We start from the raw sequence: 22,233 nt of genomic DNA, 5'->3' as shown, positions 1-22,233 counted from the left end.
ACCTCTTCAAGGCATTACATCTGGACTCAAACCAGCTTCGCCGCATCACTGCTTACGACATCTGCTACTTTTACGTCGTGAGCGTCCTCAATCAGTGGAAAGGATTGTAGATTTCCTGCGGCAGCCTCCGGAGCAAGGCATATATGTGGCCCTCAAAGAGCTACTAACCCACACACTGAGGCTTTCCTGGTGCTAGTGCGCCGCCTGATTACTGCATATAGACAGACTGGGGGACAGGGCCCCGTCCACTCTAATGAGTGAGGTGCTTACTCTGAGAGCCACAAGCCTTGCCTGCTCTCCCTGAAGATATACAGGTCTTGTTCACAGAAGAAGAATCCAACCCTCGGAGGGTCGCTGTCCCGGCAGACATGCTCTGGGGAGCAAAGAAGGACACTAGTGCTGTCATAGACTACATCAGTATTCCCCATGAATAGCCGACAGTGAGATCAAGGCCAGTGAACACCCCAGGACAGCTATGCTACTACCACTAGTGCGGAGGTCCAGTGTTGCCGCTCACACTGCAGGTTTTCAGAAAATGCCCTGGCCAGCCATGGTTGATGGCTGCAGTGATTGGCCCTCATGATAATCTACTCCCTGTCTAGGAATTGCTGTGAGTAGGCGTTTGCTGGTCGACACAGTTGCTGAGATAAGCGTCCTACCCCCTGCAGGCTTTGACACCCGCTGCAGCAAACCGGGCCCAACATGAGGGCAGCCAACAACTGAATTCAGACTTTCGGGACCCTCACCATCCCCCTTTGTTTTGACAACAACCACTTTACATGGACCTCTTACCCCTGTGGCAATGGAGCAACCCCCCCTGGGGGTCGTCTGCTTGTTGGTCAACCTCAAGGAACAGCACTTGCTGCATGCCAGAACCTTTCAGACTTTGCCTCTGGGGGAACCAAAGCTATCTGCCCCCCATCTTTATGATGCTTTCCGACAATGAGTTTGTCGGGTGGAGTTCCCCTCAATAGTGGCACCACAGTTCTGTATGGCCAAGCCAAAATATTGGGTAAGGCACCACATACTAACTGAGGGGAGGCCCCCTGCTCTACGCCAGGGCACACTGACTCCTGCCTGAGAACTCCTCCTGATGGAGTTCAAAAAGATGGAAGAGCTTGAGATTGTGCGGCATTCCAACAGTCCCTAGGGCTCTAGCCTCCACATGGTTCCTAAATCAGCAAGGGGTTGGAGACTATGCGGGGACTATTGCTGCCTTAACAAGGCCACCATGCCCGACAGAGACCCCGTGTCCCACATCCAAGACTTTGCTACCAACCTACATGGGGCACAGGTCTTCTCCAAGGAAGACCTCATCCGGGGGTATCACCAAATCCCAGTTCACCCCCAGGTTGTCCCCCAAGACTGCAATCATAACCCCCTTTGGTTTGTTCACATTCCTCCGCAAGCCCTTCATTCTAAACAATGCGGCACAACCTTTCCAGTGGCTGATGGATGCAGTGGGCTGGGACCTCCCATTTGCGTTCATCTATTTGGAAGATATCCTCATTGCCAGTTACAGCTGCAAAGACTACTTGACCCACCTGAGACAACTGTGCACCCAGCTGAACGAGTTTGGGTTGACCATTAATCTTGTTAAGTGCCAGTTCGGTCTGGACACCATCGACTTCCTTGGACACAGAACTAACAAGCATGAGACCACATCCCTCCCCGAGAAGGTTGAGGCGGTTCGGCACTTCGCTAAGCCACGCATGGTGAAAGGACTGCAGGAAATTGCCGATATGATAAACCTTTACCACCGGTTCATACCGGCAGCAGCTTAGGACGAGGAATCCTGCAGGGAATTCCAGAGGGCCAAAGACACACTAGCCATTGCAACCCTCCTGACCTACCCGAGTCGGGAGGCACCTACCCGAGTCGGGAGGCACCTACCCGAGCCGGGAGGCACCTACCCGAGCCGGGAGGCACCTACCCGAGCCGGGAGGCACCTACCCGAGCCGGGAGGCACCTACCCGAGCCGGGAGGCACCTACCCGAGCCGGGAGGCACCTACCCGAGCCGGGAGGCACCTACCCGAGCCGGGAGGCACCTACCCGAGCCGGGAGGCACCTACCCGAGCCGGGAGGCACCTACCCGAGCCGGGAGGCACCTACCCGAGCCGGGAGGCACCTACCCGAGCCGGGAGGCACCTACCCGAGCCGGGAGGCACCTACCCGAGCCGGGAGGCACCTACCCGAGCCGGGAGGCACCTACCCGAGCCGGGAGGCACCTACCCGAGCCGGGAGGCACCTACCCGAGCCGGGAGGCACCTACCCGAGCCGGGAGGCACCTACCCGAGCCGGGAGGCACCTACCCGAGCCGGGAGGCACCTACCCGAGCCGGGAGGCACCTACCCGAGCCGGGAGGCACCTACCCGAGCCGGGAGGCACCTACCCGAGCCGGGAGGCACCTACCCGAGCCGGGAGGCACCTACCCGAGCCGGGAGGCACCTACCCGAGCCGGGAGGCACCTACCCGAGCCGGGAGGCACCTACCCGAGCCGGGAGGCACCTACCCGAGCCGGGAGGCACCTACCCGAGCCGGGAGGCACCTACCCGAGCCGGGAGGCACCTACCCGAGCCGGGAGGCACCTACCCGAGCCGGGAGGCACCTACCCGAGCCGGGAGGCACCTACCCGAGCCGGGAGGCACCTACCCGAGCCGGGAGGCACCTACCCGAGCCGGGAGGCACCTACCCGAGCCGGGAGGCACCTACCCGAGCCGGGAGGCACCTACCCGAGCCGGGAGGCACCTACCCGAGCCGGGAGGCACCTACCCGAGCCGGGAGGCACCTACCCGAGCCGGGAGGCACCTACCCGAGCCGGGAGGCACCTACCCGAGCCGGGAGGCACCTACCCGAGCCGGGAGGCACCTACCCGAGCCGGGAGGCACCTACCCGAGCCGGGAGGCACCTACCCGAGCCGGGAGGCACCTACCCGAGCCGGGAGGCACCTACCCGAGCCGGGAGGCACCTACCCGAGCCGGGAGGCACCTACCCGAGCCGGGAGGCACCTACCCGAGCCGGGAGGCACCTACCCGAGCCGGGAGGCACCTACCCGAGCCGGGAGGCACCTACCCGAGCCGGGAGGCACCTACCCGAGCCGGGAGGCACCTACCCGAGCCGGGAGGCACCTACCCGAGCCGGGAGGCACCTACCCGAGCCGGGAGGCACCTACCCGAGCCGGGAGGCACCTACCCGAGCCGGGAGGCACCTACCCGAGCCGGGAGGCACCTACCCGAGCCGGGAGGCACCTACCCGAGCCGGGAGGCACCTACCCGAGCCGGGAGGCACCTACCCGAGCCGGGAGGCACCTACCCGAGCCGGGAGGCACCTACCCGAGCCGGGAGGCACCTACCCGAGCCGGGAGGCACCTACCCGAGCCGGGAGGCACCTACCCGAGCCGGGAGGCACCTACCCGAGCCGGGAGGCACCTACCCGAGCCGGGAGGCACCTACCCGAGCCGGGAGGCACCTACCCGAGCCGGGAGGCACCTACCCGAGCCGGGAGGCACCTACCCGAGCCGGGAGGCACCTACCCGAGCCGGGAGGCACCTACCCGAGCCGGGAGGCACCTACCCGAGCCGGGAGGCACCTACCCGAGCCGGGAGGCACCTACCCGAGCCGGGAGGCACCTACCCGAGCCGGGAGGCACCTACCCGAGCCGGGAGGCACCTACCCGAGCCGGGAGGCACCTACCCGAGCCGGGAGGCACCTACCCGAGCCGGGAGGCACCTACCCGAGCCGGGAGGCACCTACCCGAGCCGGGAGGCACCTACCCGAGCCGGGAGGCACCTACCCGAGCCGGGAGGCACCTACCCGAGCCGGGAGGCACCTACCCGAGCCGGGAGGCACCTACCCGAGCCGGGAGGCACCTACCCGAGCCGGGAGGCACCTACCCGAGCCGGGAGGCACCTACCCGAGCCGGGAGGCACCTACCCGAGCCGGGAGGCACCTACCCGAGCCGGGAGGCACCTACCCGAGCCGGGAGGCACCTACCCGAGCCGGGAGGCACCTACCCGAGCCGGGAGGCACCTACCCGAGCCGGGAGGCACCTACCCGAGCCGGGAGGCACCTACCCGAGCCGGGAGGCACTGTGGTAGGGGGTGTGCTAAAAAGGCAATCCCTGGCCTTTTTTCAGCAAGCACCTCTGCCCTCCAGAACTCAAATACAGCGCTTTCAACCAGGAGCTGTTAACGCTGTACCTGGTGGTAAGACATTTCGGTTATTTTTTTTCTTAAGAAGGCCAGCCACAAGCCACTGACTTTCGCTTTCCATAAGGTGTTGGACTAATGTTTGGCCTGACAGCAGAGACATTCAACTGAGCTTACCACGGATATTCAATATATCATGGGGAATAGCAACGTGATGTTTCTACTGGCACCCCCTGCCCATTGTCCCGGCTAAATGGAGACACCAGGTTTTCGAGGCTATCCACAACCTGGTGCACCCTGGTCAAAATTGTGGCCAACAGGTTTGTCTATCATGGTCTCCAAAAACAGGTCAGCTAGTGTGCCAAGACCTGCACGAACAGTCAGTCCTCCAAAGCGGTTAACACTAGAGAGCACACACAGATTTTTGAGCAAGTGTGGAGCAGATTTAGCCACGTGCACACTGACTTAGTGAGGCCAGTATTAGTTTCCCGTGGGGTGAGATATCTCCTGACCATGGTAGAGCACTCCACGAGGTGGCCAGAGGCAGACCCACTGGCTGATACCACCACAGAAACCTGTGCCAGGGCTCTTGTTGATACATCAGTGTCCTGATTTTTGGGGTCCCGGAGCATCTCATGTCAGATGGGGGCACAGTTCACCTCCAGGCTCTGGGCAGCGTTGGCTAACTTTCTGGGGACACAGCTCCCCCATACTATTGGCTTAGCTTCTGGAAGGCAACAGGTTGGTGGAGCACTTCCACAGGCACCTCAAGGCAGCCTTGATGGCCTGGCTCAAGCATCCCAATTGGGTGGAAGAACTACCTTGGGTCCTTCTGGGAATCCAAAGGAGAACTTCAATGCCTCGGCGGCAGAGGTGGTCCACGGTGTGCCTTTAATTATCCCCGGGGAATTCCTCGCCCCCCGATTAAACTCCTGGAAGACCCTGTGGCAAACCTTGAGAGCCTGTGATGGAAGCTGGGTTCTCTGGTCCTGCAGCAGTCCCCGCTGCATGGCCTGATCAAGCATTGCGTTGTGAATCACCTAAGGTCTTGCCGGTACATGTTTGTGAGGAGGGCCATTCACAGACCAATACTACAATGACCCTTCGAGGGGCCCTACATGGTCATTAGAACAATGTTTCCACCTTCGTCCTTGGCATCAGCGGTAAGGAGGAAACCTTTACTGTCAACTGCCTCAAATCGGCATATCTGGATTGTAATGAGCTGGTCTGTACTCCACCTCTGCGATGCAGGAGCAGGCCACCTAAGGCTACGGACAATAGCCCGATCACTGGTTCTGGGGTTGTGAGGGAATCGTTTAGCGGCCTATGCATAGAGATGCGAACAGGCCCACGAAATGGCCGACGACAGCACGGCTGTTGTCCCAGGTGATCGCTGCACGGTGGGAAGATGAACGCCAGCCAACCCAAGGTCAACACTCTGATGAAGCAGGCCCCTGATGTCAGTGCCAGGGCCCATATAAAATAGAGCTGCCAGTGCAATAAAACAGTCTTCGATTTCGACGACTCATCTGTGTGTCTTCCTTCCACACTCGTAGCATGTACGCTACAAGAGAATAGTGTTATGAAAGTAGAACAAGTTGGCGCAGTAAACTATTCACTTGTTGAAATCTTCAATTTCTGGTAATGGAGGCATCCTCCCACCCCCGCTTCCTTTTCTCCATCCAGATTATCCTCTTATTGATGTCCATGCAAAGTTAAATTTAAGGCAATAAGACATGACACAAGCTTAATTTGATTTATGTCTAAACTCTGTCACAACAGCATTGCAAATAGGATTGTGGTTAATAATGGCTGAAATAAAGCTTATTAGACTGAAAAATGGGTAATAGTGTATACAGGCTATACTAAAAAGTGGAATGTAGCCTCTTTAAATGGAAGGTTCTGCCTTTATGAGGCAAGCAAAGGAAATACTTGTAGAGCTAACAATAAAAGGAATTGAGTCGAGGTAAATTGTCCATTTTTTTTGAGCAATTTAAAGATGTGTAAAACTATTGTACACTTGCATTTATTTTATGGTTACAATGTTAATGTGCAATGAATCTAGTGATACTTTAACTTGAATTGCTTTCCTTAGTTTCCTGTCAATGTATTGTTTCTGCTACATAAAAATTTACACTTATCTATTTTTGTACAGCAAATCCTCAACGAACAAAATTGTGTTCTTTCGACACAATCATATAATCAAGTAATCCTTGAGAATAAAAAAAGTGGGTTGAGACTCCATTTTTGAACTTCTGTTTCTTCGTACTTAGATAAATAAAATCATGAAAAATAACCCAGCAGAATCGAAATTTAAACTTAACAATTTGGGTAAAATTAGGAAAGAACATCAAAGGCAAAACCCTCCCTACTATTGAGTACATCTACAGGGAACACTGCCGTTGGAGAGAAGCAGCAATCAAAGACCCTCACTGCCAAGCACACACTCTGTTCTAGCTGCTGTTATTTGGAAAGAGGTAGAGGTGGCACAAGACTTGCACCACCAGGTTCAGGAACAGGTGCTACCCCTCCAACATCAGAAGCCCCTACTGACATCCCAGTTAATTGGCTATGCAGTATCCCAGGATAGGAAGCCCTTTGTACCATTTCCTCTGGGGCCGCTCTTAATTTGGACACTAATTGCTTTTCCATTGAACACACTCATCCCCAGGGATCTACCTTCAACTGGAAACTGTGACTTTCTGCTTTCCCTTTTCTACTGGTTTCATCAGCACGACAGTATCAGCAAACTGATACTGTCGTGTATCAGTTTAAAGTGTAATGACATCATTTGATGCCAGCATTCGGACTTATTCCTTTTCCAGAAAATTCCTGGGTCCAAGCGCCAGTGGAAAAAGGGGCGATTCATGTGTACTCTTTATTGATTTTTCTTTTTATTCTCTCTGTAATGCACAGTCAGTTTGTCTACATTTGTTATCTTTTTTCATTTCTTTGTTTACATGTTTTACCCTGTTTAGTTTTGTTTTTGCACTACCAATTAGTGGTAATTCTGTACCCACAGGAGTACAGGAGTCTCATGGTTGTGTATGATGTCATGTATATACTCTGACAATAAATCTGAACTTGTAAATACAGAAGTAAACTAAGTCCCACCCCCCCCCCCCCCCCCCCCACCGCCCTCCCCGAAGTAGCTGGCTCATGAGCATTTTGAGCTAAAATGTATTTTTCACTAGTTTGTAACACTGGTCTTAATAGTCTGTCAAATAATCTGGTAAAATTATAAAGCAATGAACTCAGTCATGTCTACAACTACACAAGAAGAGTTGGAGTTCTAGTCAAATACAACACAACTCTGGCAATGTAGCAACCTTGAAATTTTGGCTAGCAGGTTTTCCAGAATACTGGATATTGCTCCAACTAATAACTAAGTTATAAATCACTTTAAAGATGTTGCACATCAGTATGATTTTATCGTCAACGAAGTGAATTTTAAAAGGAATGCGGGAAAGATGATTCAATGGGTTTAAACAGAGCATGGGAAATGGGGCCCTGGCAAATCTAAAGGGATGAGCCGGAAGCCAGACCATCAGATACTTGGTGATGGGTGTTTTATTATAGGACAAGTTAACAACCCTGTGGAGTTTTTTTCTTGTCCTGAACATTGGCACCTCAATACCAGACAGTGATATAACTAGTCAGAATGGTCTCCACGGTACACCTGTAGAAGTTTTTGAGAGGCTTCTGTGATGTACCGAATCTCCTCAAACTGCTAAGTATAGCCACTGGCAAGCCTTCTTCATGATTACATAGACATGGATGCTCCAGGACAGATCCTTGGAGATGCTGACATGCAGCAATTTGAAGCTCTTGACCCTCTCTACTGCTGATCCTTTGATGAGGACTGGTTAGTGTTCTCTTGATTTCCTTCTGAAGTCCACAATTATCTCCTTGGTTTGCTAACGTTGAGTGCAAGGTGGTTGTGACACCACTCCACTATCTCTCCTGTATATTTCATCATTGCCACCTGACTCTGCTGACAACCATGGTGTCGTCGGCAAACTTGTAAATAGCATTTGAATTGTGCCTAGTCACATTGTCATGGGTGTAGAATGAGTAGAGCAGTGGGCAAAGCATGCATCTTTGAGGTGTGCCTGTGTTGATCCTCAGTGAGGAGAAGTTTCCAATTCGTACTGACTGGTTTTCCAATGAGGAAGTCAAGGATCCAGTTGCAGAGGCCCAGGGTTTGGAGCTTCTTGACCAGCACTGAGGGAATAATGGTGTCAAAAGCTGAGCTGTAGTAGATGAAATCAACCCTATGTATGAGTTGCTGCCATATTTAATTAAGAGTTGCTGTTTTCTCGGTGATCCAGAGCTGAGAGGAGAGATGTGAACAATTGGAGATTTGGTAGCAATCTTGTGACTTTTTTTGTAAAAAGCCATTTAAAAAGTTACTTGACAAAGTTTAATTCTCATTTTAAGTTCAACATTTCAATCAGCACTTTAAAGAGGGGGGAAAAATGACGATTTAAAAAAAAATGTATTTATAGTATCTCCATACATTCATTTCAAATTGACTTAGTATAATATTACATAATAGATACTAAATCATTTTCAAATTTTCACCCCCCCCCCCCCACCTCCCCTAACCCCTTAGGAAACCACCTTGTGGTGGTTAATTCCCAAAAACCCAAATGGGTGTGGTATAAACCACAAGTGGCAGAAAAAAAATGACGATTAATATTTTCCCCAGAATCCAGAATGATGGCTGCTCCTTATCCAGCAATTTCTGGTTTGCTCTCACTGTTGGAAACCTTAGAAGACTCGTCTATATCATCAATAGAGCAAGTAGATGCCTACCTTACCCTTTCCAGGTCAGTATAAGAGGTATCCAGCAAAGCAAAACTGGTTTCTTACTATGATGTGCCTGAACATTGAGATGATGCCTTTGTTAATGCTTGTTTCATGAGGCTCCTATTAGTTGTTTTTTTTTAAGCAATTACAGTGTTAAAGGATTGCAAAATTGATAGCCATGCATTTTATTATATCAAAAGTAACTGTAGAAACTTTGTTCAGTCACCAGGTCTGTGAAGAAATAGATAATAAAAATAGATATTTGTTGATATAATTTGGGAATGATGCAGTAAAACTCTTTTGTTTGGATGCCTGCCTGCATTTTGTTTGTACTTGGAAGAGCTCAAGCCCAAAATGTTGGTTATGTATCTATCTCTGCTATAAAGTGCACTGTTTGACCTGCTAAGTTTCTCCAGCATGATGTTTTTCTAAATTTTTAGAATGGCATTTGTTGGATGTTTGATTTTTTTTAAATGTTGTCTGGAGTTGTAGTTTATTTGAGTTTAAAGTAATCCTCTACATTTATTTTCTCTTCTCCCTGCAACCTTGTTTAAAATACTTTAAAGCAGAAGACTGGGGCTTCTTGTTGACAACACTTTTACTATTATAGTCTCGAGTACAAAAGCAAAATGTTTCAAATATTAGGAATGGAAATGAAGCAAATTTTGGAAGCACTCAGGATCAGACCTGAGGTGAGAAAGGGTGAACCACTCAGGATCAGACCTGAGGTGAGAAAGGGTGAACCACTCAGGATCAGACCTGAGGTGAGAAAGGGTGAACCACTCAGGATCAGACCTGAGGTGAGAAAGGGTGAACCACTCAGGATCAGACCTGAGGTGAGAAAGGGTGAACCACTCAGGATCAGACCTGAGGTGAGAAAGGGTGAACCACTCAGGATCAGACCTGAGGTGAGAAAGGGTGAACCACTCAGGATCAGACCTGAGGTGAGAAAGGGTGAACCACTCAGGATCAGACCTGAGGTGAGAAAGGGTGAACCACTCAGGATCAGACCTGAGGTGAGAAAGGGTGAACCACTCAGGATCAGACCTGAGGTGAGAAAGGGTGAACCACTCAGGATCAGACCTGAGGTGAGAAAGGGTGAACCACTCAGGATCAGACCTGAGGTGAGAAAGGGTGAACCACTCAGGATCAGACCTGAGGTGAGAAAGGGTGAACCACTCAGGATCAGACCTGAGGTGAGAAAGGGTGAACCACTCAGGATCAGACCTGAGGTGAGAAAGGGTGAACCACTCAGGATCAGACCTGAGGTGAGAAAGGGTGAACCACTCAGGATCAGACCTGAGGTGAGAAAGGGTGAACGTTACAAGGGTCAGTCCTGCTTTTATGTACTTAAACAGCTTGACATCTCAATCTAAATAATGCTTAAAATACTTGGTAGATCAGGGAGCATTTGTGGAAAGAAGAAAAAAATTAATTAAAAAATGTTTCCAGCTTCCGCAGTGTTTCAATTTCCAGATTCCAATCCAAAATAACCTAGTCAATCTTTGAATAAATAATCATCTATTCGTTCTGTTTAAGTCGTCTTAGTGGAGAAGATGGAAAAGAATTTGCTGGTGCAGTTGAAAAACAGTTTACTCGGCTCTGTGAAGTACTTAAAGTAAGTGTTTGTTTTTGTGTATTGAAATGTTATCAGTTTTCTTTGTTGAAGTAATGAAATTTATGAAAATTTGGAGACTTGCTGTTTTTTATTGTACTTAATACTTGCACCTAATAGAATGTAAAATGAATTGATTGAACTGTTCCCTCTTGAAGTTTTTGCTTCGTCAATCTCTTCAGGGAAGAGTAATTGATACATGTCACTACAAATTGAGAGGGTGTACCAGGTTGACTTGTGCAAACTTGCTGCTTTTACCACTCTCATCACTCTCATTTGCATTGTATGCTGTTCTAGTTGTCTCATTGCATGAAGGATGTGGAGGCTTTGGAAAGGGTACAGAAGAGATTTGCCAGGATGCTGCCTAGGTTTGAGTGATAGGGAGAGGTTGGACAAATGTTTTTTGGAATGGGCTGCCAACATAATGGTAGAAACCAATTAAAATAACTTAAAAGAGGCTTTAGATAAAGTTTATTTGCCTTCCTACTGAGAGTCTGGTGGTTGAATGGTCTTCATCTCAACCTCGATTATGTTCTATGCTGCAGTGTTCAGGTGTGGAAATCTGCTATATACTGATAGTAACCAAACAACACCAGCGTGACCTGCTGCAGTAAAATAAATCACTTGATTGTTAATTGCTCAATTTAGAAAAGTAGATGAACTTAGGGCATTGTTTACTCCTGGGCTTTGAAAACTGAATTTTATTTTGAAAGGCTGTCATGCTAAAAAAACATTTTCCATTTGTGTGAAGTTAGATCAGATAGATATCATTCTTATAATTGGATATAGCTGGAAGACGGTTGTTAGAAAAGTTGTAGCAATACAAAAGAAAACGTGTAGAATGAAATCTCCATTATCCAGCACCTTTGGGGAATCACTGGTGTCAGATATGCAAATTTTCTGGTTGACTGAGACTTTTTCAATGCCTAATTAATGCCTCCATTGAGAATACATCGTTTAAAAGACAGCAACATTTAAAGTAATTTGGGGGGGTGGGGGGTGGAATCAATATTGTGGTCTTTAATAATGTAAAGTTCATTTTAATTAGCTTATTCCCTTAACTTACACCACCAGAGACAGGTTAGAATTTAAATTTTGTAACAGCTTTGTGCTAGCTGCTAAGCTAACTGTACCACTGTCATAATTAACCCTCCTCCCCTTGCATTGAAACCTGACTCTTCCTCCACGCCAGTGCCCCAGTCAGACCCTCAGCGCATCTTCCATTAAATTGGAACCCCATTCGTGAGCTTAAGTGTTTAAAAAATTTTAATGATTTAGACATACCGCATGGTAACAGGCTATTTTGGCCCATGAGCCCGTGCCGCCCAATTATATCAAATTAACCTACACCCCTACAATTATTGGTGGCATGGTTGGCATAGTGGTTAACGCAGCACCTTTACAGCACCAGGGATTGGTTAGTGATTTGAATTCCATGCTGTCTCTAAGGAGTTTGTACGTTCTCCCTGTGTCTGTGTTGGTTTTCTCCCACAGTTTAAAAAAACAATGTCCCGAGGGTGTAGGTTAATGGGGTGTAAATTGGGCAGTTAAAGTTAAATTTAAACTCCTGGTATGCTTCAAACATTGGAAGGAAATGGGGTAAACCATGCAAACATGGAGAGGACATACAAATGCCTTACAGACAGCACGGGAGTCAAACCCTGGTCCCGATCACTTGCATTAACTGCTACGCTAACCATGCTTCTGGCATAATTAACCTCCTCCTCCAAGTTTACAGAGAAAGGGTTTTTCTCAATAAACCCATGATTCCCTGACTGCAAAAATCCAACTGTTTTTAAATTATATTTAATGAGACAGCCTCCACTGCCCTCTTGTGTAGAGAATTCCACAGATTTATATTCTTTGGGGGGATGGGGGTGGGGGGAGGAGAAAGAAAGCAGTTCCTTCCCATCTATTCCCTGAATCTTGGAGTTATGTCCCCTGATTCTAGTCTCAGCTACTAGGGAAACTGCTTCCCTGCTTTTAATTTAGTCCCTCCAGTAATGATTGCCTGATGGCCTGCAAGCCAACATTTTTTAAATTCATGCACAAGAACCCTCTTTCCTATGTATAACAATATGCTGCAATCTTTTAGCTATTTCAATAACAATCTGATCTTTAATTGTCCTTCAAAAGTGGATGACTACTCATTTATCAACATTGTGCTCTTTCTGCCAAATATTTGCCCACTTACTTAACCTATATGCACTCACTTCAGGTTCTCTGCATCCTTCGCACAATTTGCTTTTCCACTCAGTTTTGTGTCATCACCAGATTTTGATACACTTGGTCCTCCTTGCAAATTGTTAATGTATATTGTAAACAGTGCACCAACCCCTGTCGCACTCTGCTTGTGACTGACAGCCAGAGAAGTAGCCATTCATCCTAACTGTCTGCCTTCTATTGGATAACCTATCTTCTATCTATGCTAATGCTACCAGCTCCATCCTCATCTTATGAATAAGTCTTTTATGTGGCATGCCTTCTGCAAAATCCCAGTGTACAGCTTGTACTGGTTACCCTCTATCCACTGTGGTTGTTATATCCTCAAAGAACATCAGTAAATTTGTCAAGACAGGACTTCCCGTTCCTAAATCTATGCTGTATCTGCCTGATGGCAATTTCCATCCCGATGTCTCGCTATAATTAGTGATAGCTTCAAGCATCTTTCTGACTCAGACAATATAACTGGTCTATGGTTACCTGCCTTTTGCCCACATCTTTTTAACAGTGACATAATATTTGCTGTTTTCCAATCTGTCCAGAGAATTTTGGTATGTTATCACAGATGCCTCTATTGTATCTTCTGTCATTTCTTTCAGAACCCTGGAATACATTACATCAGGACCTGGGAATTATCTACCTTTGGGGCAACTAGTTTTCTCAGCACTACATTTTTCAATGATAGCAATTGTATCGAAGTTCTCAACTCCCATCATATCCACACCACCTCTCTTTGGCATGTTAGACAAAATATGAGGACTGACGCAAAATACTAATTCAAAGCCGTGGCCATTTCAGCGTTATTCAATATTTATTCCCCCTTCTCATCTTCCAAGGGACCAATGCTAAATTCAACTACCTTTCACTGCTTTATAAAAACTTTGTAATCTATATTTCCTTTATTGTTTGCATGGATGTTGCTTGCATTGCAGTTCTTTATTGCATTCCCCCCCGCCCCCCCCATCTTCCAGTTTCCACTATTTTTAGCGACTTCTGTACATAGGAGTGTTTAATTTGATGCTCTCCTTTATGTCCTTAATCCTCCAGGGCTCACTTTACTCACCTTTATTGTCCTCATTTTTAACTGGAATATACTTTTATTGTGCACTGTGGAAAATCTCTGAAAGTTTTCGACTCCAACCATATAATCTGTTTCTCAGTCTACACTGGCCAAATGTTTCCTCGCCCAGTTGTTAAGTGTAATACACTGGTTTTAGATCAAACTATTAGACACTCCATTTCTAACAAGTTCAGTCACATTGTCATTACTCTTTCCAAGAGGATCCCTAACTACAAGATGCTTAATTTTTCCTGTCTCATTGCACAGGAGCAGATCTAATTTAGCATGTTCCTATATAGGTTCAGTAAATTATTGATTTACTGACATGTCAGTAAAACCCTAACATCTGGCCTGTTAATGTTTGCAAAACACCTACTGAACCCTGATAATTTTAATGTTTTTTTTAATCAATTAATTGAAGATGTAGCACCCATTTATTGTCACATGTATCAGGAAACAATGATTGTTTTGTGAGCAGTCTAGTTAGGCATCTTATACTTGGTACAACAGATAAGAGTACGAAAATGCAGATTTACAGAGAGATCCGTTTGTGCAAAGCAATATAATTTCACATTTTTGAGATTTGTTCAGGAGTTTAATAACAATGAAATAGAAGCTGTCCTTGAATTTGGTGGTGTGTGATCTCATACTCGTGAGTCATCTTCCTGATGTGCAGTGGTGACGAGAATGTGTCTGGAATGGGGTGAGTCTTTTTGTGTGCTGGCTATTTTTCACAGCAGTAGGAGTCAATGCAGGGGGAGTGGGGTGGTATTTGAAACTGGAGGGCATCTCTAGGTTAGGTAGCATCCATGTAGAGAAATGACAGTTAAAGTTTCATCTCAGAACTCTTTATTGAGACTGCATTTTAATTTGATATGTAGGGATGGCAAGGTGAGGTTGTTTTTAAGTCCCCTGGACTTAGAAGAATACCATGTATTTCAGGGTACGTCGACCACCTTCCCCCCCCCTCTTTTTCAGCCTCATTTTAAGGGTTTTGTGGTATATCTGGTGTCTAAATTGACCCCCATTTTCTGCCTACCTGAGGTGCCCCGTTGAACAATGTATACGTTGTAGATTGCATGGTTTGATCTGGGCGTTGACACAATGCATCATGTGATTGAAAATATGAAGCAAACAGAATGGCTAAGAAAACCATCCACCGCACTGCTGCAAGAAAATTTGATGTATGTGAGAAGTTGGTAAGAGATTGGAAGAAGAAAGAAGAGGCCAAGAAACACACCAAAGGCAATTTCCTTTGAGAAAAGGAATCACTCGTTGGTCAGAGGTGGAAAAATCACATTGCAGAATGGATACGTGAACAGAGGGCAAGATTGCTACATGGTCACCCAAAATAAAATAAGAACATTTGCACTGCAGTGAGCCAAGTCACACTCGATGATTTTGAGGCTACAGTAGGCTGGCGCAATCGTTTCATGAACAGGAAAAAAAATCTTGTATTATGCCAAAAAGCAAAAATTGCACAGAAACTACCAAAGATCTTGATCATAAAGTTGTAAGATTTCTCCAGTTTATTATAAGGAACCAGCAGAAACACCAGTTTGTATTGGCAAGTAATGGAAACATGGACAAAACCCCATGAATTTCAACATGATAGGCAATAGATCAGTGGAATGGAAAGGTGTTTAAACTGTGCAAACCAGAAGTATAGGCCATGAAGCCAAGTTTACCATGGTGTTATTGTGCATGGCCAACAGGAGAAAGTTAAGACCCATGATAATCTTCAAATGGAAAATTAAACCGAAAATGAACTTCCCTGCTGGTATTTTTGTACATTTTCATGAAAATGGGTGGATGAATGAAAATGGTGTAAAACTATGGATAGACAATGTGTGGAACATGCGGTTTACGCAAAGAATAGAGCTTGCTGGTCTGGGATATGTTTCATAGCCACTTAACTGAGAACAATAAAAGTAGGTTAGCTTACATGGCAGTTATCCCAGGTGGCATGATGTCTATATTGCAACCTCTCGATGTCTGCTGGAACAAGCCATTCAAAGACCATGTGCGCAAGGAGTGGAATACATGGATGTTGAGAGCAGAAAAGTCATTTACAATAGATGGGCAACTTGAGCTGCATCATTTGATATACTGTATAACTGTGCTCAAGGCATGGGACACTTAAAATCACTTAAAAAGTGTGGTATCTCTTATGTAATTGATGGCATAGAAGATTATTTATTGTGGGATACTGACAACGAAGCAGAAACTGCCTTATCAGATACAGACTGGGATCCATGTAATGACTGTTTAAACAAAGTGTGAGAGTATGAATGTGCTTGCTGCCATCTTTGCTTCAGATGATGATAATGAGAGTGCTAATTATGGTGTTGTTTTCAATAAAAATCTTAATGAAAATCTGACACAGTCGGGTTTTTTCTTGTTTTTCAAGGATCAACTTGTACGCCGAATCAATTTTTAAAGGGTTGATTTGTACACCCGATCAGCGCAGATCAGATTTGAGCTGAATTTAAGGTTTCAAAGGTATATCCAGCGTATAAGTCGACCCCATTTTATTTTTTTTGCAAGATCTTTTTGGTTTCACAACTCGACTTGCATGCTGAAATATACAGTAGTTTTATCTCTCCACATATTGTCTCTCCCAATGTCTCTATTGGATAAAATCTAAATATTATGGTTTATTCTTCAAGTAAATCCTTACTAATATTGTTGATTCACTCTGAGTAACTTATTGAGTTCTTCAGTTTTTTTGTGTGGTACCTTTTTTGTGAATGCTTGCTGGTTGATTTTGGTTTTCTTTTGTTCATGAAGGGTCATCTCTCTAAATTGGATTTGGAACTTTGTAATGCAGCACTACAGGCCTTGGGGTTCTGTGTATTTCACAGTAGCATTAGTGCTGCGTTGTCAGGTACACATCAATTTTTTTTTTGCTAAACTTTTACCATTAAACAATGTATTTTTATTTTCTGAATAAATGCATTTTATTTTTTTTATTGTCTAGAAAATAAAGATTAAAACCAGGAGCTTAACTACCTTGATGCCAAAGCATAGATGATAATCTTGCCATACCATTTATTACTATACATAAGATGCACTCATTTGACTTGTTTTCTGATTTCTGTTTTCTCTGCAGCACCTGAAGCTAAACAGTTGCTTTTGACACTCTGTGATATTGCAGTCACCTCAAATGATAAGAATACATGTACAAGAGCACTTTGGGTAATGGCAAAACAGAATTTTAGTCCAGAAGTGGTTGGAAAAGAGGTGAGTTTTCTCTCAAAACTCTGGGTCTAAAATTAAATGGGATTACTTTTTCTCTGATAAATCTTGTGATTTAAAAAAAAAAGTATTGGTTTAATGTCTTCATCTTTTACGGTTGGCAGAGTGGATGGAATTACTGCCTCCTAAATGATGTGCGTTCAGTCTTTGCCTCTGTGCTCCAGTGCTGTCTGCATGGAGGATGCATGTTCTTGTGACTGAATTGTTCTCCCATCTCCCACCCTTACCTGGTACTTTGATTTTTCTTCCAAGAATGTTCAAGTTTATGTGGCTTGCGTACAAATTGCATCTAATGTGGGAGAGTAATCAAAGAATCAGGTTGGACTTACAGACATGTAATTGAGAATGGTTAGGAGATGAGTGAATGGGGTGGCTCAAAGTTGGAAAGCATTTGATGGGTCAAATATTCTTCTGCATAGATAATAAGTTCCAGTTTGAGGAAAAGAATCTTTAGCATGAAATTCAAAATTGACAAACTTCTACCCTTTTTCCTTGGCTGTAAAGCTAGTTGATCTTTTTCAAATTAAAGACTGAAGCTTATTTCAATATTTTTAACAAACTTGAACTGAAATGAGAAATTCAGAACATTTTGAGAAACCATTTGAATTATTTAAACAAAGGAGAGCCTGTTTCTAGGAATTGATTTTTTAAAAAATTATTATTAACAGCCAGGTAGGTGGAAAGATGTTTAGTAAATGGATAGGCCTTTGTGTATAATTTGCATATGTGGGATTCATTATCATTACCCATTTGAGGTTCTGCTCTTTCTTTCTGCTTTCTAACTTTATATCTATTTAGAAAAGCATAGGAAGTGAGAATATGAAGGAGAGAAAGAGGGAGCGGGTAGAAAGCGGAAACCTCTTTTGAACTTTCTACTTAAACCAAAGTGAAGTACACCATCAAACTTAAAATACTTAAAATGGGGTTCTTAACTTGTAGTGTGTATATTGATTTTAAAATGTTTTTGCAATGGCGATTGTATTCATCTAAATCAGAGGTGTCAAACTCAAATTCACAGAGGGCCAAAATTAAAAACTTGGACTAAGTCGTGGGCCAAACTAAATATTTATTGAAAATTTTCAACAACGTCTGCATGTTATCTCTTCTTTCAACGTATGTAATGTTAAACTTTTTCTTATTAAAATAAATGTTTAATAATAGTTTTGGTTAAACTCTTTCCAGAAGAAGCATTAACAAATGAGAAATAAAATATTCAATAAATAATATTTCTCTATAGCCTTTAAGCTCCTTTTAAATGTATTTTTTTTCACAAGCCAACAAGTCAAAAAATTAACAATTTGCTTCAATGAAAATCCAATCTTTCAACTATGAACAGTCAAAAGTTAACCAAAGAAAATTTTAATCCAAACTTAAGCTTGCTACACTGTGATTTACTCTGATGCACCTGGGTTTAAACCAGATACTTGGCATCTCTTCTTAGATGCAAACTCATCAAACTCTGGGGTCAGAGTTTGCCTCCCACCTGTCTTGAAAGGTCCTGTTTTCTGTCTTTCGTTTGGCCATTTTCCGTAAAGGGTTTATTACATGTGAGTTGGGCGACAGGTCACAGATGCTAATGAAAGTAAAGAGAGGAGGTGGGGGCGATTAGCGGGCTGACGGGCCAGCGCCAATGCATTTGCAAAGCATTCTGGGATTTGTAGTATTAGCTGTGCATGCGCTATACTGGCGCGGCGGCCAGCGGGCCAGCTCTAATACATATTTGATATGATCTTGGGGGCCAAATATAATTATATCATGGGCCAAATTTGGCCCGCGGGCCTGAGTTTGACATGTGTGATCTAAATGGTTGTGATATTATCAACTTGATTTACATTCTCTAAATTTCAATTTGAACATTTGTTCAATGCTGACTCATTTAAAGATGAGAACAATTTTTGTAAGTGAATCAAATAATTAAACTAATCATATTTCTTTGATCTATTTAGGTGCCAAATTTACTTCAAGCGGTGGAAACAATATTAATTAGGGATCAACAGTCAATAGTTGTTGAACATGAAGCAGTAAATCTCATTGTGAGGTAAGTGCAGGATAAAACTGTAACGGCATTCAGTTTTTATCTTGTAACATTAAAATGTTAAATTCCCAATGTATTGAAAGCTTAACTTAGGTGCAATTCAGCAGAATCATAAATCTAGTTTAATACCATTTCACTTTTATAATTTGAGAGATTCAACAGAGTTAAGTTATTTTCACTGTATTGTGCAAATAAAAATAATACAAAACTGTTTTGAATCGAAACACCAGTGTTTTGTATGTGTTCACCAAAAGTCCCAGAGTACTGAAAATCTGTGCCATCCAATTAGCAGGAGGGTTCATGGACATTTTCAATCTCTCATTGCTGCAGACAGAGGTTCCCACCTGCTTCAAAAGAACAGCAAACACACTGGTGCCTATTGTGGCAGTTAGCATAGCGGTTAGCGCGAAGCTCATGCTGCACCAATGACCTGGGTTTGGATCCAGTACTGTCTATAAGCAGTTTGTTCGTTTTCTCGGAATGCTGCAGTTTCCTCCAACTCCTCAAAATGTACAAGGGTTGTAGGTTAATTTGGTGGCATGTACCTGTGGCATGGAAGGGTCTATTACCGTGCCCTTCGTCTAATTTAAAGGGCAAAGTTAGCTCCTCAATGACTATCATCCAGTAGGACTTGCATCTACTGTGATGAAATGCTTTCAAAAGTTAGTCACGGCCAGAATTAATTCTTACCCAAGTAAACATCTGAATTCAGTGCAATTTGCCTACTCTCATAATTGCTCCACAGCAAATGCTCTGCATCACCTAGACAATAGCAGTATGTACAGCAGACTGCTCTTAATTAATTACAGCTTAACTTTCAACACCACCATACCCTCAGTACTGGTTAACTAGCTTCAAACCCTGGGCCTCTGCAACTGCATCCTTGACTTCCACATTGGAAGACCATAGTCAGTACAAATTGGAAACAATGTCTCCTCACTGACAACATAGATGCACTTCCAGGATGCATATTTAGCCCACTGCTCTACTCGCTCTACACCCATGGCCGTGTGGCTTGGCACAAATCAAATGTGATCTACAAATTTGCGGATGACACCACAGTCATCGGCAGAATCATAAATGACAATGAATAAGTGTACCGGAGTTAGATGGATCAGCTAGTTAAGTGGTGCAACAATAGCTTTGCACTCATCATTAACAAAGCTAAGGAACTGTTTGCGGATGTCAGAGGTGGAAATGAGAACACAAATCAGTCCTCATCAAGGGGTCAGTGGTGGAAAGGGTTGAGGCCTTCAAATTCCTTGGTGTCAACATCTCTGAATAACTATCCCATGTTGATGCAATCATGAAGGCGGCTTGCCAGCAGCTATCCTTCATGAGGAATTTGAGGAGATTTGTAATGTCATCAGACTTGCAAATTTCTACAGATGAACTGTGCAGAGTATTCTGATTGGTTTCATCAGTGTCTGGTATGGAGATGCCACTGCACAGGGCAGAAAAAGACTACTGGGAGTTGTGAACTCGGCCAGTGCCATCACAGGCATCCATATTTACCCCATTGATCACATCTAAATGAGGTGGTGTCTTAAAACAACTTCTATCTGCCAGAACCCTCACCACCCAAGCCATGCCCTCGTCACACTGCTACCATCAGAAAAGAGGTGCAGAAGCCAGAAGGGAAACACTCAACTGCGTCTTCCCCTCTGCCATCAGATTTCTGAATGGATGTTGACTCATGGACTTTGTATTAGTTTCTCTTCTGTTTGCACTTATTAAATGTAATTTATAGCTTTAGTATTTGCACCCATAATGAACATTTGCATCATTAATGTTGCCGCAAAACATCGACTTCCTTGACATTCATGACAATAAATTCTTATTCTGATGTTAATTTATTTTGCAATTTTGCCTGCAATGTCTCCAGCAAGACTATATCATTATATGTCGAGATTTTAAAATTGTAGAGAGTACATTAGATTAAGGTTGCAAAGTTATCATTACAGTGAATATTTCTTTTTAACCTGGTTTTAGGAGAATATGTTGACTGTGTCTTGGGAATAAATATTTCTGAAGTGCTAAAATTTCAAAATAGAATATGGAGGTACAGTATTCAAGGAGAAATGTACAAAAATGTTGATACTGATTTGCATACCAAAGTTATATTAATCCTAAATGTTCTTATTTCAAAATGTCAGTCTATTACTTCATCAAAATATTACCTTAAGATGGTCCCAAGATGATTGTTACAAGTCTGTGATCATAATGGTACTTTTTATAAATAGCTTAATCTAAGTTGGGAAAAATCACAAAAGATGAAGTTGCAGGGTTCCTGTATGAGGAGAAATCAAAAAGATTGGCCACATTCTTTAAGAGCTGATCACATTGAAAGGTGCAAAGCTATGACAAAGCTTCTTACAATTGTGGATTCTGGTTCATGTGGTGGAGCACTCAAAATACTTTCCTTTGTTTGGTTTACACTTGGGTCAATCAAAAGTTTACATTTACACATTCTTACCCAATACAATTGCTCCTTACATACATCACCAGATTGGCAGCCTCTTATCAGACATTGCTCAAGCTGTTTGGTTCAAAATAAATTCCTATAGTTAGTTGTGGAGCAAATTGGTCCCTTTGTATTGCTTTATCCGCCTTATAATGTTGCAAAGTCTATGTTCTTACTTGCTGTTAACCCCTTCCTTCTTCACCCCCCCCTTTTGTGATTTTTATCACAACTCCCTAAGCGGTCATGGTGGTTTATAAGTGTCATATCCCAACAAAGGGGACATTGCACACTCGTCCCTAACCCACCATCAGCCACTTTCTCACTACCTATTTCCCTTGCTCCTCTGTAGCTGTCTAGTAGGAAGGGGGCTCATCCTCTATGTCCCCCAGCCTCTGACACTCAGCTTCCCAAAACTCCAATTCTCTCTGGTTTAATCTTTTGCAGCATCATAGAAGTGGCTGGGCTTACCCAAGCCAAAAAAAATGTTCTTAATGGCAACCAGCAACATCCGATCAAGAGGATACTTAATACTACAACTACAACAAACATCCCAATCTTTGTAACACCATGAACCCCAAAGGCCAAAATTCGCATCCAACCAATTAAAAAATTCTTGGC

General features: G+C 44.5%; 1 protein-coding gene across 4 annotated transcripts in view; it reads left to right on the top strand.

The window, feature by feature from the left end:
* Positions 1–22,233, top strand: part of rif1 (replication timing regulatory factor 1) — a 107,438-nt gene that overhangs the window by 7,184 nt on the left and 78,021 nt on the right. For all 4 annotated transcript variants that reach the window (XM_069934944.1, XM_069934943.1, XM_069934942.1 and 1 more), the window contains exons 2-6: positions 8,860–8,980; positions 10,500–10,578; positions 16,649–16,745; positions 16,971–17,101; positions 19,063–19,154. In XM_069934944.1, the coding sequence (XP_069791045.1) occupies positions 8,868–8,980; positions 10,500–10,578; positions 16,649–16,745; positions 16,971–17,101; positions 19,063–19,154 (512 nt within the window). In that variant the 5' untranslated portion in view covers positions 8,860–8,867. The remainder of the gene's footprint in view (positions 1–8,859; positions 8,981–10,499; positions 10,579–16,648; positions 16,746–16,970; positions 17,102–19,062; positions 19,155–22,233) is intronic.

This window comes from Narcine bancroftii, chromosome 4 (genome assembly GCF_036971445.1).
Source record: "Narcine bancroftii isolate sNarBan1 chromosome 4, sNarBan1.hap1, whole genome shotgun sequence".
In the NCBI taxonomy this organism is placed as follows: domain Eukaryota; kingdom Metazoa; phylum Chordata; class Chondrichthyes; order Torpediniformes; family Narcinidae; genus Narcine; species Narcine bancroftii.
This window is presented reverse-complemented; position numbering and strand designations above follow the sequence as displayed.